Here is a 17,247-nt window from a genome sequence, read left to right as displayed (position 1 = left end):
GAACACAAACAGTGACAAAGAGATGAATGGCTTTCCACACCGCTGATAAGGTTGATCGCCGGCTTAACCGTGGCATTGTGTTGGAATGTAAGGGGGGTAACCGAGTACTGCATTAAGTGCAGCGGCTGTGCTTTTTGCAGTCCAACACATTGCCTAGCATCTCGGCATTTGCCAAGGTGAAAACAGTGATAGACAGAGAGATAATGGCAGTTATCGTTATGAAGACTAGAGTGGGCCGAGCGGGCTCGCTCATGCTGAAGTTCCCTGTGGCGAATCCGAGAGGAAGGAAGACGACAGTCACGTATGTACATAGTAACATGTTCTCGCTTCCACGAAAGCTTATCTGGTATTCTAGAAAGCTTGCTTGCATATTGAACCAAAGGATGTATCCTTACATCTTCTCGAATGGATTCTAAGCGACCGCTGAGTGACTGGCGAAACGTTTGGATAGTTGCCTTTAAAGCGCTGGGTAGTTTCCAAAAAGCTTAATGTGTCCCTTAAAGCATCGAAAGGCGCCCACCGTCATAGATAAATTGATATCTCTAGACGTAGCAGCATAACTCGGTTTATCGCTCACTTCAGACGGTGGTATCTAATCGAGGATGTTTCGGACTCGGCGTTCATGTGATTGGGAATATCGTGCTTGGCACCCCCCCTTACCTATGCCACATATTTAAGTACTCCGCTCTTTGGCCAATACCACGTTTTCGGGTTTTCCCCTAAAATCACCTCTACACTTTACCCTTGAGCCCAGGAGCCGCTTCGATTGCTTGCTCTATCCTTTCGGCACACAATCACATCGTTATCGTACCATACTTGAACCAACTGCCCTTCAACATGAACGAAAAGGACGCTGCGGAATTCTTGAAGGAAATAAACGAGTCTTCGGCCTTCGACCGCCTCTTCCGTCTCCGGCAGACCTACAAGCCCTTCGCCGACTTCATCTCCGCTTTCCGCAAAAACGCCGCTGAAGCCGCCATCACGGACCAGAAAACGCTGCGCTATATGCTCCTACAACGCTTAAGTATAGAGCTCATAAGGTACCTGGACACGGTTTACGAAAAGGATCGTCTGAGCTTCGAGCAGCTGGTAGATCGGCTCCAAAAGCACGACAAGGACCAACGCGCCAATACGCAGGCGGAGAAGGATCAGCGCCGTGAGAAGAACCTTTGCTATCAATGCGGCGAACCTGGACACATTGCCTTTCGCTGCCCAGCCAAGCCTATCCGTCGCTGCTGATCACTGGCATGCGCTGGCGGAGTCTTAAGAACGCTCGCGCTGTGGGCTGCTGTACTGGAGATTCGTTTCCATTTCCCGAGCCATACAACTTCCCGATTAAAGACTCTGGGTGGCACAAGTCGATTGAAATCCTCCGGTTCACTTTTCCAAATGCAACTTTCCTTTATGCTTCTGCTTGGTGCTTGTAGTTCTGTCACTCACGAGCTCTTTCCAAAACATCATGTGCACGTGCAGCAGATACCGTTTTGCCAGAATAAGTAGCCATTCCAAAACCAAACATCCCCAATCACACAAGATCTGGTGACATTACTTGACTGGAAGAAGGGGTATAATCTACGTCGAGAACATCCGATGTTGGGAGAAACGAACAAGAGATGGTTGAGGAAGCTTTCATCTACGGGGTCATGCAGGGCCAGACTTTTGACGCAAATGCCCCTTAGTCTATCGTTCTCGTTGTTTAGTCTTTCGAGATGCGTAGGGTGCGTAGTCTCCTTTGAGGTGAAAGAGCATTTTACAGCACCTCACACTCAATCTCAATGGTCGCTTTCTCAACATGGTTCTCCCAGCATTGTTGCTAAGAAGCAGTCAGCCAACCAAACATGAACACCAGGTCCAGATCGAAACTCACCTCAGCCCTGGCCCAAAGGACAACAATGAATCCGGGTTCCAGCAGCTCCAGGAAACCCCTACCCATCCCCACCGCCTCAGTATCCTGCGCATCCGCCGCTACACCCCTCTCCCATTCCACAGTGTATTCCGAATACTCGGCCTTCGCCGTTATATTATTGCACACCTTCCACACCACCCTCCCGCCCTCCCCCTCCACAAAGTCCCACCCCCACTCCACCAACGCCTCCCTCGCCCTTCCCGGCTCCTCCCACAACCCCGGCGCCACATTCTCCACCGCCGCGTCCGCCTCCCCCCTCCCCACCGGCCTCAAAACGCTAGCCTCAAACCACGTATGACTATTCACATACGTCCCCTCGCCGCCGAAATCCGCCCACCCCTGGTCCGCCGCCCACGTGCGAAACACGACGCGCCGCGGCACGACCTTGACGATGCCCAGATCTGCGTCGGGACGCGGGATGGGCGCGGTGCTCAGATACAGCCCGGCGACGCTGGCGTAAGGGCCCGGCCGCCAGAAGCTGTTGGCGCGGTAGGTGAGCGCCTGCGTCTTGGTCTTGGCGAGGCGCGGGCGCAGGGCGAGGGAGCAGATGGATAGCGCGAGCTCGGGGGGCAGCGTGGCGCCGCTGTGGAGCGGGATGTGTTGCAGGATGAGGCGCGCGTGGTGGATGTCGGTGAGGGAGGGGTTGTAGGGGCGGGACGGCGGCGTTGTTGAGACGGTGGGAGAGCGGGTGGGGGAAGCGGAGCCGGAGGAGAGCTGGGGTAAGGGGTAGTTGTCGATGTTGAATAGCTGGCAGATGCCCGTCGGGGTCTTGCCTGTGATTTTGTTGGCGACGGCGGTGCAGGCGGCGTCGAGGAGGGGCGCGATGTCGAGGTAGTTGGCGGCCTGTGGGGGTGGAGATACGTTAGTTACTGGATCGGGTAGTTGCATAAGGCTGATGGGTTTACCAGGATGATTTCGAAAAGCGTGTCGTGGTCGACGTCTATGAAGTTTGCGGCGGCCGAGTCATTGTTCTTTTCTTCTTCGCACCATTCGATGATCTTTCTCATCATCTCCTCATTGACCTGTTACCCACGTCAGAGGAGCTTATGGGAGAGGGCAACGCTGAGAATACGTTCGGGATGGGTATCGGGTCGTAGACATGACCACCGAAATCAGCAATGAGGTCCTTGATCAGATTCGACTTCTCGGCGACTCGGCGCTCTACACGACGTTGTTAGCTTGTAGTGTCTGGGGACGCGGGACGGACGCCTTAGTCATACCGATTTCGATTTCAACACCATCGGAAGTGACAAGGGTGACCTTCCGAGAGCTGTGTTGCTTCTTTCTGTCCTTAGCAGCCTCCGCGTTCTCAATCTGTTCTTTGTTCAAGGCTGAAATATCCTTGTCTTCCATCTCCTCCTCCGTACTTCTCTCTCGTTTGAGTTTAGTGATTTTGCAAACCGTGGTCCTGCGGGGGCAGTTTGGTGTCAAGGTAGCTAACATGTAGCGGCCTTGTGGTTGGAGACGCGGGGGCGGGGTACCTAAGCTGACTCAGCCTGCTCTAGCCACTGCTACACTACCCGGCGATGACGTCCACATTCAAATAATCACGATTGCCTAAAGGAACTACATGACACTAAAACACACACACATATATCTTCTTCCGCACCACCATCACTCCTCCGCCCCCAGCACCGCATCCACAAACACCCTCAACCCCTCCCTCCCCGGATGCCCCTCCCGATCCAACAACCACAACCACGGCTCAATCAGCTCCACCTCCATCAGGACAAACTCGCCATCCGCCCCGACCACCCCATCCACCCTCGCATACAACAGCTCCCCCTCCCCCCTCCCCTCCCTCCCCTCCCCCCTCAGCTCCCCCTCCTTCGCAACCAACCACTCCCACACCCTCCCCGCCACCACCTTCCCACACGCCGGCACCCTCTTATCCCCCGCCTCCATCGGCTCCCACACGCCCTTAAACGCCGAATTGATCCGGAACTCGCCCTCCCGCGGCCTCTTCCGCACCGCGTGCGTCAGCCGCCCCGCGACGACGACGAAGCTCCACTCGCCGCCGTCGCCGTCCGCCCCGTCCGCCTCGGCGACGCGCGGCAGGTACTCCTGCACAAGCAGCATGGCGTCATTTCGGCCGGTCGCCGCCGCCGCGCCACGCATGGCGTCCAGCGCGGCGCCGTCGGCGGGGGAGAGTGCGAGGGGCGTGCGGATGAGGTATGTGCTGTGGCCCGACGCCGCGATGCTGGGTTTGAGGACGATCGGGGTCGTGGGGGCGGCGGCGACGCGCGGGTCGGCGGCGAGGTGGATGGCGAGGGCGGCGGCGGTGGTGGTGGCTGGGTCCAGGAAGGCGGTCCGGGGTACGGCGAAGCCTGTGGCGACCGCTTGCAGCTCGGCTAGGTAGGTTTTGTTGGCGTTCCAGGCGGCGAGGCCGGGGGGGTTGTGGATAAGGAGCCGCGGGTTGAGGCGCTGGGCGGCGGGGAGCGTGGTGGTGAGGAGGGCGGTGAAGGCGGGCATGTGGTGGATGTAGCGGTCGACGGCGAGGAGGAGGATGTGCGTGTAGCTGGATGCGATGGCGGCCGCGGTCAGGCTGGCGTCTTGGAAGGTGCGGAGCGTGACGGTGGCGCCGCGCGCGCGGAGGGCGGCGAGCGGGTCGTGCAGGTAGGCTTCGATCTTGCCGATCCAGATGGCGGCTTCGTCTTCCGGGGTGGGGAGGTTGGCCGTGATGAAGAGGATGGAGGGTTTCTCCGGGGTGGGATGTGAGGGGGTGATGGAGCCCATGGTTGCTGAGAGGATGTGATAGAGGAGGAGACTGAGAAAGGTGTAGGATGGCTAAGCCCAGGGCTCCCGTGGAAGGCTGGATGGCAGCTGTGGATATGCCAACGGTAATGTGCTGTGGCGGCTCCTCAAATCGCACCAATGCGGGGGGTGGAGTGCCTTCAGATGGAAAGGCAAGAAGAAGAAAATTGTTATGGAGAAGTTGATCGTGGTGATACGTGAACTTACAGGTCGAATGCATTCGGAAAGAGGATCAGATACGAGCAATTTATACCGTCGCGGTCAAGACGAGGATATCCGACATGTGGCGATAATTGATAGGCCATCTCCGACTCCGGCCGGTTTCCGGAACCCAACGCTGACGAAATCACCAATGGCTGCCCAGCCTTGCCGTAAAAGCCAGTGCCTGAGACGCGGCTCAAGCCTAGACTTGTTGCGCTCTCCAAATATCCCGATTTCTCATAGCGTTTGGAGTTAGGAAGCAACGACATTTACCTATGCCTCAGACGTCGCATCCACAAAGCTACCCGGCGAATCCCCCAGCTACCGAGTCCAGTGTAAGGATACACCAACAATGCTATCATTGTTTCAGGAGAAGGGAGACTCCATATTGCACTTTGAGAAACTACTTAGCTCGGAGATTTCGCCATTGCTTCTAAATTGGTGGCTGATGGGGCAGTTGGGGTTCTGGGAAGCAGCCGATGAAAGCGTCAGTGTGAAGGGATGCGGGTCAGAGCTGCGTGCCGCAAATGCGGGTATCGCTGCTTTTTGCTGTTGTGATATAGCTGGGCGGAGCTGAAATATCAAATTGTTTAGAGTCATTGGGACTTTCGTCCTGGAACGAGATGTGCGTGGCGGAGCCGAAAGAAGAAGCAAAAGCCTTCACGGCGGAACTCGGCGAGCTGAGACGAAAGAGGGTGAGGCTGTACTACCATTACTTCTGCAAGGATCTCGATATGTTGTGACCATGTCTATTTTTGGTCATGATGTTCGCGAAGTTGATGTTGTGCATTTCAGCTGCCCCACTGCTGCAATGCGAAATTGCACAATTGCCTCAGCTCTTGTTGTTGTCCGAATGAGTAAAAACATCCTGAACCCTGGCTTGCGTGAGGTGATCTGCTGATTTCCCCTCTTCTGAAGTGGCTGCACAGACACTCGATACTAATTGATTGGTTATACTTTCTATTGGTGAAGCGGGCCGGAATTTCCGTCTGCGAACAGGGGTCTAGAGACGAGAGAAGCAGTATACTTGCAGGTGCAGTAATGTAGCACTGCATCTGAACCAATCAGAGTGTAACAGGCCTTCGGATGCAGTCAGCTTACTCTGCAGTTGTCCGTGAGATCACGAATGCGAGGTGCAGTTTTACATATGACTTGGCATGATCGCTTGCTGATACTTAAGTTGCGCAAAGCCCCATTGTGTAAATGAATCAACCTCCGGACTGTATTGACCAGGAAGAGGAGCCCCAACATTCAGTTTGTTGGTATTGATCCCAAAATCTTTGACAGGCAATTTCCGCCCTAGTTCTTTTACTTTAGGGTGCATGGTCGAAAAAAGCCTTGATCTAGTCCTTGCAAGGACAGCGGAGGCTCCAGCGCCATGGTGGCCTTGGTATGTGTAGAGGCTAAATCTGATGATTTCATCTTTTCTGACTCGCCACAGTCAGCCGGAAACCTCAGTGCGGAAGGAGACGTAAACGTGGAGTAAGTTTCTGTAACAGTCTTCCATCGGATCACCTTTAACCTACCAACAAACAGGAAATCCTTTATATGCGATTTTACCGGAGTCAATGCATCAGCCAAGCGGCCCAAGCCCATCGTGACTCCATGGAAAAGGACTGATGTGGAAGCCGGAACGCTTCCAACCAAGCCTTCAGGCTTCAAATTTCGCTGGTACCATCTACCAGTGAATGATACAGAAAGTGTCAAGGTGAGTCCGAATGAGCACTAATCCGGCTGGGGGGCGCAACAGAGCGAAATTGACACATATGTTTAGTCTTGCATGGCAGGGATATCCAAAGACACATATGGTCTAGATGAAAACATCAGAAGCGTTCTCGAGAGCTACTGGCTTGGTAAACTCAGACCGCCAGCCTCGATCCCAGAATGGAAGAGGCCTATTCATTCTCGATCAATGGAGCCTTCTTGCAAGAAACATTCTGTTTTGGGAGATGCACGAGACTCAAACTGCCCGCTTATTTCCTTCTATGTGAGTGATGTCTCTTGCTATGAAGAATAGGATATCAACTGACATTTTCCGTTCCCGTAGCTTCCATACTTGAATTGGGAAACATACGAACGATACAAGAACAAGCCGAAAAAGCTGCCAAAGTCACGTCATCATCGACGAACTTTGGATCAATTCTACTATTCTGCGCTGAGCGACACCAGCATCAGAGACGCCGGGCAAACTGTTTCAAGGTGGACTGGGGAAGCCAATCCTGGGGAAGCCGATTGGAATCTTGGAAATAGAGGTGCGACTGACAAAAGCCTACTCGTCATGGTTGATCAACTTTGGCTTTGGGTCCTAAATGATGGTATGTTTTATACTTCACCATGTAATAACCTCCTGATGGACAGTATACCGCACGTAACTCGGATCACGGCATCATTGTATAACCTTGCTGAGCATGCATAGAGTCAATACTGTCATTCTTCCCTTCAGATACTCGTCAGTATCGAGGAATTGACACAAACCACTCTCCAGGGGAACCGGCCAGTTGCACTGCTCGAGATGACAGCGGAGATCCAATCAACAACGCAGCACCAGTCACTTCAGCGAAAAGGCCCTTCAAAGATCTCTACAACTCAATCGTGGACCATGAATCTTTCCAACAGTGCAATGATGTTTATGATCTTTCCGCCCTGATTATAAAGCAGTCTGTTACCGTAATCTTTGAGCACGAGAACAAGAAATTCGCAGACTTGCTTGGAATATATCAATGGGCAATTGTTGACAAGGTGAAAATTATTATATCTAAGTTGGAGTCCTCAAAGAAGCCGACTAACTGAAAAGTAGACGGCCAAGCATACCAAATGTCTTGAGGCTTTCGGCCGAAGTCAAGGATACCGCAGACCAGAGTCATGGCGTGACTTTCATTCAGACCTCGAGTCAAGGGATTCAGACCTCGATTTAAGGCAGCCAAACGATAGGAGAATACTGTCTCTCACTCTCGAGATGGCCGACATTCTGGATGAGTTGAACATGCTCTCTGTTCTGATGGACAGTCAGCGCGAGGTGCTCGAATCTGTTCATAACCTCGTTCAATCCGTCAATCCCCATGGGAGTCGCGACAATCAAGATGGAACTCTTACCTTTACAGAACCCAAGGATGGGGTGATAGCTGGCTGTCTCACCGTGGAAGCTAAGTGGGAGCTACAAGAGACAAGTGACAAGGCGCAAGAATTGAAGACTGATGCGGAGCGTACTCATCGGATGGTTCGTCTACTTCTTTTTTGATGGCTGGAAGAGTTCATTCGAGAATAACATCTCTCGGGTTGATTTAGCTTCTGGATTTGCTTGATCTTCAATCGAAGGCGGCAAGTCTGGACGAGGCCCGGTCATCAACCACACAAGGGCGGGCTGTCATGCTCTTCACCATCGTCACCATCATATTCGTAAGTCATCTCGTTGCACTTGAAGGTCGGTAATTAGCTGATTAAGATAGCTCCCATTGTCATTCTTCACTTCCTACTTTGGCCAGAACGTTTCAGAGCTGACCGGCGATGAAAAAAATCCAACTGCCGCCGAGTTGTGGAAGACTGGAGGTTTGTCCATAGTCTTCCTCGCCTTGTTTACTCCAGCGAGACTAATTGCTCCATCATTCAGGCGCGATATCTGTGGTGGTGATAGTAGGAGCACTGCTTATTGCTTTCTACATCATCAAGCGTCGTAACTGGTCGCAGTTCTTGGATCCTTTCTTGTGGTTTGCTGTGGCAAAGCTGTTGACATCACTTGTACGTCACTTTTCATGGCGGGTCCCTCTTCGAATTTTGAAAACTTGGGTTTTACGCATATTTTGTAGGTCAAATAGCGGCTCGTGACGCGCACAACCTGGGTTTCATTGTTCTTCTAAATCTTTTCAAAAATTTGCCCTTGTCGTCTTATAAATATATACACGGCTATCCGCCTTATAGTGTGTTCCATTGTCGAGATGAGATATATATACAAATATACTTGTGACGTCGTTTCCTAACCAGTGAGAGCTGTCAGCCATCTTGTTCGTTTCACCAGCCGCAAGAATTTTTACTAGATGAAAAGCTCAAGAGTTACAAGCTCTTCACTATCAATCCTACTGGACTGCTACTTATTTGCCCGATTCGGTGGCCTTTGATATTACACGGCCTCTGGCAAGAGAAACGCACTTGTATTTCCACTTCACTAGTCAACAGAGACGGAAAACAAACGACAGCGATGTAATATTTAAAATCAAAGTAGTTGATATCATGAATCATCACGCTAAATCAGTAGACCTCTCCACACCCCATCAAACCACCCCCCCCACTACGCCTTCGCAGCACACCGATTCACCACCCCGACCACCTTCCCCAGCACCTTAAACAAAACCGTCAACAGAAACCACACCACCTTAAACGCAAACACGACCAACATCACCAACAGCTCCAACAACCAATGCAACCCCTCATCCTTCTCCTTCCTCTCCCCCGCCCCCAGCCCCCTCACGCCCCGCCCCATCTCGATATCAACAACCCCCTTCCCCGTCCTTGCCTTGCCCTCCCTCTTCCTCGCCTTCTCCGCCTCCCTCTCCTCCGTCGACCCGAACCACCACCCCCAGCTCCCCACCCTCACCTTCTCCCGCACCAACTCCCGCGGGCCCACCGCCTCCATCCCGGGCCAGCGCCTCGCCGCCGGCGTCGGCGGGCCGTCGAACTGCAGCGCAGCCCCAGGTCCAGCAGGCGACGGCGACGGCCACGTCCCGCCGCCATACACCTGCTCGACACCACCAGGCGTAGGACGGCCACGAGCAGCGGGGAAAGAGACGTGAGGAGGAGCGGGGGAAACGACGGGTGCGGGAACACCGCCCCTCCGCCGCTCCGCGACCAGCACCGCCAGCACGGCCGCGACGGCGACGTCGATGACGTGCGGGTGCGGCGAGTGGGCGTGGGAGGGGTTGGTCTTGTCGGTGCCCAGGGCGGCGAGGGCGGCGGCGTCGATGGTCAGAGTCGCCGTGTGCAGGGCGAGGCGGGCGAGGACCTCGTCGGGGGCGGGGGAGGGGGGGCGTGATGGTGATGATGCGGCGTTGTTGTTGTTGTTGTTGCTGGTGGTGGTGTCGTAGGGGTTGGGTTTTTGGTGTTCGGGGGTGTTGGCGGGGGTGCTGCGGGGCGCGGCGAAGGGGTTGAGGAGGGTGATGGTCGTGGGAGGGGGAGGGGGATGAGGAGGGGTGATGTGGTTGTTGACGGGCGGACTTGGTGTGCGGGCTGCGGCGGCCTTGCCCCTGCCTTTCGTTTTCTTGTTGGTGGTATTGTTGTTGTTGTTGTTGCTGGTCGTGGTGGTTTCCCGCGCCGCTTCGAGACATCTACGTACATCCCCCTGCACGACTACTGGAAACGCACCGAGGGCGGGGTGCCGCAGCTCGTACGTCCCCGTCTTGCCCTGCTCGTACGGAGGCATCAGCGGTTCTGCCACGGGGCAGTACCGCAGCGCGCACGCATTCTGCGCCTCGCACGCCGCCACGGCTTCGCCTGCCAGCGCCGCCGCCGCGGGCGACTCGGCTTTCGGGTCGAAGGAGGCGATTTCCGAGGCGCGTGGGGATTGCGCGGCCGCTTCGAGGGCGGCGAGGGTGGCGAGCTTGGGAGTGATGGTGGTGATGGGGGTGGCTTGTGGGGGAACGGCAAGGTCGGGGCCTGGAGGGGTCGGAAGTGGGCCGTGGGGAGGGGGTGTTTGGATTGCTAGGTGTGCAATCGGGAGGGAGTGTGCGTTGTCCCTTGGCCGAGTTGGATCATTGCGAGATATGAGGACCTCGCATGCGTTCGTGTCCTTGTCGATGAGCGCTTGCTCCAGGCTGTAGAAGGGTTGTACGGGCGAAGCGCCGAAGACGAAGCTTTCCTCGCCGTCGATGTGGGAGTGGCTGGGCTTGCTGGGCTTGCGACAGTGCATTTGCAGGGCGTAGGTTCGCCATCCTTCAGGTCTGGCTTTGCCGTTGGCTGCGTCCCACAGGGCGCCAAGCTCGATTTTAGGCGTGTAGTACGGCTCTTCAGCAGAACTACTCCGAAGCACATTGGCATGAGGTACGTAGAAGGTGGGCGAGTAGGGTTTCCGGCTGATCTTGTCCTTTGGAATGTCCGTTGGGGATGGTTGGGTTGGTTTGTATTGCTGATGTGATAGTGGGAGATCTGGATTGTAACGTGGGAATATTGACCGCATGACAGGCGCCTCCTTGGGGCTCGTCTGACTCAACTTGGACCGGTGAGTGGCCGTGCTTTGGTTTCTGACAAGCGTCGTAGCATCTGAGAAGGAAGGCGAAGCGGTGTAGAATTGGCGAGCTGCTTGTGACAATGGTGATATCGTGTCTTCGGATTCCCTGCCTGGGGAGGTGGTGTCCGGCGAGTTGGCAGGGTGGCCGCCCGAGGACGGCGTTGTTCTGCCATTCCCAGAGCGGAAAGATGAAGATCGAGCTCGCGACTGGGGACTGTCCGATCTTGTGTTCTTGCTGGGTCCGGTGGCGGGGGCTTTTGGTTGAGATTTTCCGGCGGTTGAGGAAGCGACATGAGCCTGAGGTGGCGTCTCGATGGGAGATGCAGGATTGGAATTAACTTTGATGACAAGTTCGTGGAAGTCGACCGGCGCCTTCGCACGTTCAAGCAGTTCAACAGCGGGCTCAGGGCTTGCAGGCTGTGCTGGCCGCTTGAGGTTGATGGGCTTCTGCTTCTTTTGCGGCGGAGGAAAAAGTTGGAAAGACATGTTGGTAGTAAGGACAGGAATCTAGTGATTAAACGTATTACAATAGAGTAAATGCCAGAACAAGAACCAGTCTTGCGGCGCAGGCGAAGAGAAGGGGAAACTGGAGGAACAGGCGGACGTCCAAGCGTCTATGAGAGCCGAGCAGAGGAGCGGTGGCGACTTGATATAATGAGATGGGCTGGGTGTTGCACATTCGGGCCGCCCAAAAACGATAGCGGCTGCTGGGCGGTGTTCCTGCATCTTCACATTCGGCAGTGAGCCAATGGGCCGTGCAGGGCTGGCCGACGGTTGGATGAGGTTGGCTGACGTTAAGCGCCCACTTTGTCTTGGCGGGGGTGATCCGCCCAACTGGGATGTGATTGTGCCTGTCTAGATTGCGCCCTCACGTTCATTGGCCGGCTCATTTGCTGGAGAGTGCGGACTCTTGCCATTTTGTGTGATATCGGATCTCGTAAGCCTCTTTTCGTGGGGCTACAGCCATGGCGGTGTGCCCCCAGCGGCAACTCGCCATTGCCCGAGCCTTGGTTCTCCAGGCCTCGGCACTCTGGTTTCTAGCCTATTGCTTGGAGGAGAAGAATGAAAAGAAAGACAAGGCGACTAAAGAGAAAGTAGGAAATGCGTTGGTCTCCGGAGCTGTTCGGGAGGCCATGTGAGCCACCTGCCGCGACGTGCTTGCAGCAAAGGGTGCAAGACCAGGACGGGCTACTCCTCAGCACCAAATAGCGGACCTCACTACTGCGAGGATATTTTAGGAACAGGTGAGCAGCCACCAGGGAACTGAAGGCTGACGGCACTCAATCGAGCGGCATCGTATCGGTCCCCAGTCAATAAGAGGAGTGCTGATTGAGAGGCTGCGAGGGCGTCACGCGGGGGAGAGCGAAACATGCGCGGTGTGATGAGCAGCGTGGATGGAGCGCGTCTACGTGCATCGCATCAGACCGCGGAGGAGAGGGGGAATGTGGAAAGGCGGCGGAGGGCGAGAGCGAGAGGGCGCTTAAAATAGCCACCGCGTGCGATAAGATAAGCCCCGCGCCAGAAAAAGTCCGACCCATGACGCAGCCCACGCTCCAGAAAATCACCACCGCCGCCAAAATGCCTACCGAGCTTGAGGAGGCAAGACAGCCCCCGCGCGCCTCGTCGCCCCATGCTGACCTCGTCCGCTGCAGCTTGTGGAGTTTCTCCACCACGGCAACACCCAGATCCGCCAGATCGGTACGCTCCTCGCACGCCTCGCGCGCCCAACCCTTCAGCCCTCAATTCTGACCTGCGCCCTCTCCAGCCGCCGAGAACCTGGTCGGATACACCACCGCGCAGCCCTCGCTATTCAAGCGCAACCAGCTTGAGCCTATAAAGGACCTGAAGCTCCTGGTGAAGGACTACACAGTATGCGACGTCTGCCCGGCAGCCTGGCACCATGTTCTGACAGGCGCACAACCAGCCCATAAGCAAGAATGCGCTTACCATGCTCATCAACCTCACGGATGACGAGGAGAACCGCGAGACCCTCGCCACCGACGACGCGTTCCTCGAATCGCTGCTCCTGCGCATAACAGTATGTCAGTCAACCGGCAGGCCAGCTAGACCCTACACCACCACTCGATTCTGACACTGTCATCTCACATCAGAGCCCCAAAGAGCCCAATGCCAACGAGGTCGCCATGCTGTTCGCCAACCTGGTCAAATCCGACTCGCTCAAGCGCATCCTGACGTTGGAGCGGGCGGTGCCCAAGGACCTCTCGACGTCCAAGGTGGCCATGGACCAGCTGATGGACTGCTTCGTCAAGGGCTCCGAGGGCCGCTACAACAAGCACGCCGACTACGACTACCTGTCCTACGTCTTCGCCGACATGGCCAAGCACGCCGAGGGCCGCGCGTACCTGACGACGCCGCAGGCCCGCGACGCCGACATCATCCCCATCACCAAGCTGACCGTCTTCACCGAGCACCGCTCGACCATCCGCCGCCGCGGCGCCGCCAACACCATCAAGAACGTCTGCTTCGACACCGACGCCCACGCCTCGCTCATGGCCGCCGACCGCGTCAACATCCTGCCCTACCTGCTGCTGCCGCTGATGGGCGGCGAGGAGTACGCCGACGACGACACCGACGGCATGCTCGACGAGGTCCAGCTGCTGCCCCCCGACAAGCAGCGCGAGCCCGAAAACGACATCCTGAAGACGCACCTCGAGACGCTGCTGCTGCTCTGCACCACCCGCGACGCCCGCGACGAGCTGCGCCGCGTCAAGGTCTACCCCATCATCCGCGAAACCCACCTGCACGTTGAAGACGACGATGTCCGCGAGGCTGCCGACCGCGTCGTGCAGATCATCATGCGTAGCGAGGAGGGCGAGGAGGAGGAGCTGCCGGCCGGCAACGGTGCGCCGCAGATCACGGAGGCGGGCGAGGAGGACGAGGAGGAGCAGGTGGTGACGATCTTGTAGAGACGAGGATTTCGTAAAGTAACGTAAAAAAAGGGAAATGGTTGGATAGACAAAAAATGACTGGACTTATTACACAAAGCAACTTCTCTACATGGCAACTAAGAACCCGTCAAATGCCATTTATTCGCCCACACGATCGATTGCAAAGGCTTTGATCTCCTGTGCCTCATTTGAGACGCTAAACCCTCCCCACTTGAGCATCCAAAGCCAACATCCAGACATAGACTCTAGAATTAGAGCCGTACGAATGCACGCAGATATACAAGCCGCAACCCTCCACAAGGGCCCTCCCCTCCTCCCCCATCACAACTTCTTCCTCAACAACCCCTTGAAGAAATCAAAACTATTACTATCACTCTGCAGCTGCCAACACCTCCCCGTCGGCCGATCCTCCCACCCCAGCTCCTCCGCAACCAAAAGCCCCCAATCGCGCGTAACGCCCTTGATCCGCGCCCTGACGCCGCCCTCCTGCTCCAGCGTGACGACCTGGCCGGCGTGCAGCCAGTACGCGTAGTACAGCCGCTCCATCTCCTCGCCCCAGCCCTCGCGGCAGAAGCGGCGGTACAGCTCCTCGAAGCGCGTCAGGATGCTGGCGAGCAGCTTCTCGGCGCGGAAAGGGGGCAGCCCGCGCGCGCGCGCCAGCGCGTCGAGAGAGGTCGTCGGCGCCGCGTTGGCGACGTTGACGCCGACGCCCGCCACGAGCGTGTACTCGGCGCCCTGGTAGCTGGAGTTGACGAGGACGCCGCCGATCTTGACGTAATCGGTCGGGTTCTTGCTGTCGGCGGAGGAGGACGACGCGGACGGGCTCAAGGCGTAGATGTCGTTGGGCCACTTGAGGCGCACGGGGAGCGAGGCGTACCCGTCGTCGTACGCGTGCACGCCCGTGACGGTGGCGAGCGCGGCGAGGTACTGGACGAAGACGACGGGGGCGGATTGAGAGAGTGCGACGGAGTGCCGCAGCACGGTGCTGTACATGAGCGAGCCGGGCGGGCTGACCCAGACGTTGGAGCCGCGGCCGCGGCCGGCGATCTGCGTCGTCGCCGTGGCGGTCAGGCCGGCGGGGAGGCGCTTGAGGAGCGACGGGTTCTTCTCGAGGAGCGTGTTGGTGCTGGTGACGACCTCGCCGTACAGCAGGTACCGGCCGAAGGCGCCGGCCGTGTCGCGCGTGCGCGCCTGGTACGCCGCCAGGTTGGCGTAGAAGGCGGCGTGGTTCCAGTACGGCGTGTCCTTGCTCGAGGGCAGCCCGGGGTCCGTCTCGTGCGCGACGAGGCGCTTGACGATGGCGTCATAGTCGAGGATTCGGTCGGCCGTGTTGTCGCCGCTGCTCCTGTCATCAGTCTTGGCCTCGTCTGAAGCGCTGCTGCCTTCCCCTGCGGCAGTGCCGGGGATGATGGAGGTGACGGCTTTGGCGAGGGAGCTCATGGACCAGGACGACGGCTTCTCCAGGTGGAAGGTGTCGTTCTCGCCCTTGATGTGCTCCTCCCCCTTCTCTACGGTGATGACGTCGGCCCACGAGGACACCAACTCTGCCACGTCCGAGGGGGTGGAGGAAGTGAGATGGAGGCGGGAGAGGGACGGTACCGCTTGAGCTTCCTGGTTGACCTGCAGTCCCAGCTTGATCAGGCAAGCCTTGAGGAAGTCGGTCCTCTGCTTGTCGTCTTGAGCGAGCGCGTCGACGATCTTGTCGTAGCCGGGGATGTCCTCCCCTTTGCTGAGGTTCACGGCAGCGAATCTGCCAATGTTAGCAGTGATGGTTGCAACGCCATCGGATTGCTTACTCTGGATGAGGCCCGGTCAGAATGACGCCGCCTTCGCCGACCCTGCGATACACAACCGCGGCAGTGCCCTCCCCGGAATCGACATGCAGCTCGCCCGTGTAGCTCGCAAGAGTCTCGACACCGCGGTCTTTGAGTTTCTCGGCATCGACAAAGACACCGCCTCCGTTGTAGTAGGTGCGGAAAGACTCGGGCACGGCACCTCCGCCGCCCATGAGGGCTTCCTTGTTCACCTTCAGCTCGACGGCACGTGTGCCGGCCTCGCTGTGGTAGACGAAGCCCGGGAAGGCCAGGCCGCGGCAGACGCCCGGGTAGAAGCCGAGCTCTCGGTCGCCGACGACCTCCATCTTCTTGTCGCCGACCTCGAACTCGCAGTGCTTGCAGCCGTAGTAGCCGCCGGCGCAGAAGCCGAGGTAGTTGCCGCCGCGGTTGACGTACTGGCTGATGCGCCGGTTGCCCTCGCCATTGAGCGTGCGACAGTAGCCCAGGTCGGCGCCGCCGGGAATCACAAGCAGCGCGCATGATGCGGACCACGGCTCTTTGATGATGGCATTGCCGTCGACGGGGACCACGGCATAGTTGGGTGAGAGCAGCCGGCGCAGACTCCACATGCAGTGGCGCACGCTCTCGATGGTGCTGCCGTTGCCTGACGTTGAGAGTCAATGGATGTCGTCTTCCGGGATGCAGCTGGGCGTCTTGACGTACCGGAGTAGACCAGCACGTTGGTCCGCTTGCTGGCCATGATGGAGCGTGACTTGCAGTGGTGGTGTGGAGTGGCGACGCTTCCGAGCCTCAACCGAAAACGAAGACGACGCGGCGAAGGGGTAGCAAAGGCAGGAACACCCAAAAGCAACAGCGATGTCAAACGACGCGAACAGGACGGCGGCGACGCAGGCGGCAGATGACGACGAGGTCGACGACTGGTAAGCCGATGGCGGCGTCTTCGGCGCCAACCTCTGGCCTGCTGACTCCCGGCGTGCAGGGACAAGAGGATCTTTTCGACGGGCTGCGCGCAGGAGAATGCGACGATGACGGACTGCTACTACGAGACGAAGGACTGGCGTGCCTGCAAGAGGGAGGTAAGCTGTCCGCCGACTCCGCTCGCTCGTCGCCCAACACTTTTCCCGTCCGAGAAGGCCGCGGCTCTACCGACCGAATCACCTTCGCCCGTCCTTTTCCGCGCGCCTTGATGCCATTTCATTTGCTGACTGTCAGGCTCCAGATGGAGGCTTTCCGCGAATGCTGGAAGCGACAGGGAAACAACCAGCGAACCTCTACGAAGGATGCCTGAGCGCATGCTCATGCAGTGTTTGCAGTGCTGGACAAAGCGAGCAGATATACATTCTGTTCCTCCAGCGTGGTCTTTTTTGTCCATACTTATACATGGCCTCTCCTCCATCTAATTCATAGTTGTTTTGAATCGACACTTTATTTACGGCCCTGAGAGAAGTGAACCGCATATGGCTCTGA

At 57.0% G+C, this 17,247-nt stretch overlaps 6 protein-coding genes across 6 annotated transcripts; 2 read left to right on the top strand and 4 right to left on the bottom strand.

Annotated features, from left to right (window-relative positions):
• Nucleotides 1-837: 837 nt before the first annotated feature.
• SLS55_000090 (uncharacterized protein) lies at nt 838-1,239 on the top strand (the record flags this gene model as incomplete). Its single annotated transcript, XM_066771606.1, has 1 exon — nt 838-1,239. One exon carries the CDS (start codon nt 838-840, stop codon nt 1,237-1,239), a length of 402 nt encoding a protein of 133 aa, XP_066636885.1.
• Nucleotides 1,240-1,750: 511 nt separating this feature from the next.
• Nucleotides 1,751-3,349, bottom strand: SLS55_000089 (uncharacterized protein; the record flags this gene model as incomplete). Its single annotated transcript, XM_066771605.1, has 6 exons — nt 1,751-1,813; nt 1,868-1,874; nt 2,217-2,749; nt 2,812-2,928; nt 2,979-3,067; nt 3,127-3,349. The coding sequence occupies 6 exons, from the start codon at nt 3,347-3,349 to the stop codon at nt 1,751-1,753; spliced, it is 1,032 nt and encodes a 343-aa protein (XP_066636884.1).
• A 171-nt stretch (nt 3,350-3,520) lies between these two features.
• Nucleotides 3,521-4,642, bottom strand: SLS55_000088 (uncharacterized protein; the record flags this gene model as incomplete). Its single annotated transcript, XM_066771604.1, has 1 exon — nt 3,521-4,642. The coding sequence occupies one exon, from the start codon at nt 4,640-4,642 to the stop codon at nt 3,521-3,523; it is 1,122 nt and encodes a 373-aa protein (XP_066636883.1).
• Nucleotides 4,643-9,143: 4,501 nt separating this feature from the next.
• SLS55_000087 (uncharacterized protein) lies at nt 9,144-11,024 on the bottom strand (the record flags this gene model as incomplete). Its single annotated transcript, XM_066771603.1, has 2 exons — nt 9,144-10,920; nt 11,020-11,024. 2 exons carry the CDS (start codon nt 11,022-11,024, stop codon nt 9,144-9,146), a joined length of 1,782 nt encoding a protein of 593 aa, XP_066636882.1.
• A 1,629-nt stretch (nt 11,025-12,653) lies between these two features.
• Nucleotides 12,654-14,002, top strand: HGH1 (the record flags this gene model as incomplete). Its single annotated transcript, XM_066771602.1, is given in 5 exon segments — nt 12,654-12,716; nt 12,728-12,773; nt 12,841-12,944; nt 12,988-13,113; nt 13,187-14,002. The coding sequence occupies 5 exon segments, from the start codon at nt 12,654-12,656 to the stop codon at nt 14,000-14,002; spliced, it is 1,155 nt and encodes a 384-aa protein (XP_066636881.1).
• A 303-nt stretch (nt 14,003-14,305) lies between these two features.
• BPL1 (biotin holocarboxylase synthetase) lies at nt 14,306-16,519 on the bottom strand (the record flags this gene model as incomplete). The annotated part of the gene is made up of 3 exons (XM_066771601.1): nt 14,306-15,734; nt 15,781-16,423; nt 16,483-16,519. 3 exons carry the CDS (start codon nt 16,517-16,519, stop codon nt 14,306-14,308), a joined length of 2,109 nt encoding a protein of 702 aa, XP_066636880.1.
• Nucleotides 16,520-17,247: the final 728 nt, after the last annotated feature.

Source organism: Diplodia seriata (genome assembly GCF_021436955.1).
Source record: "Diplodia seriata strain FDS-637 chromosome Unknown scaffold_1, whole genome shotgun sequence".
Lineage (NCBI taxonomy): Eukaryota > Fungi > Ascomycota > Dothideomycetes > Botryosphaeriales > Botryosphaeriaceae > Diplodia > Diplodia seriata.
Note: the sequence above shows the minus strand (reverse complement) of the source record. Positions and strands in the feature narration are given on the sequence as shown.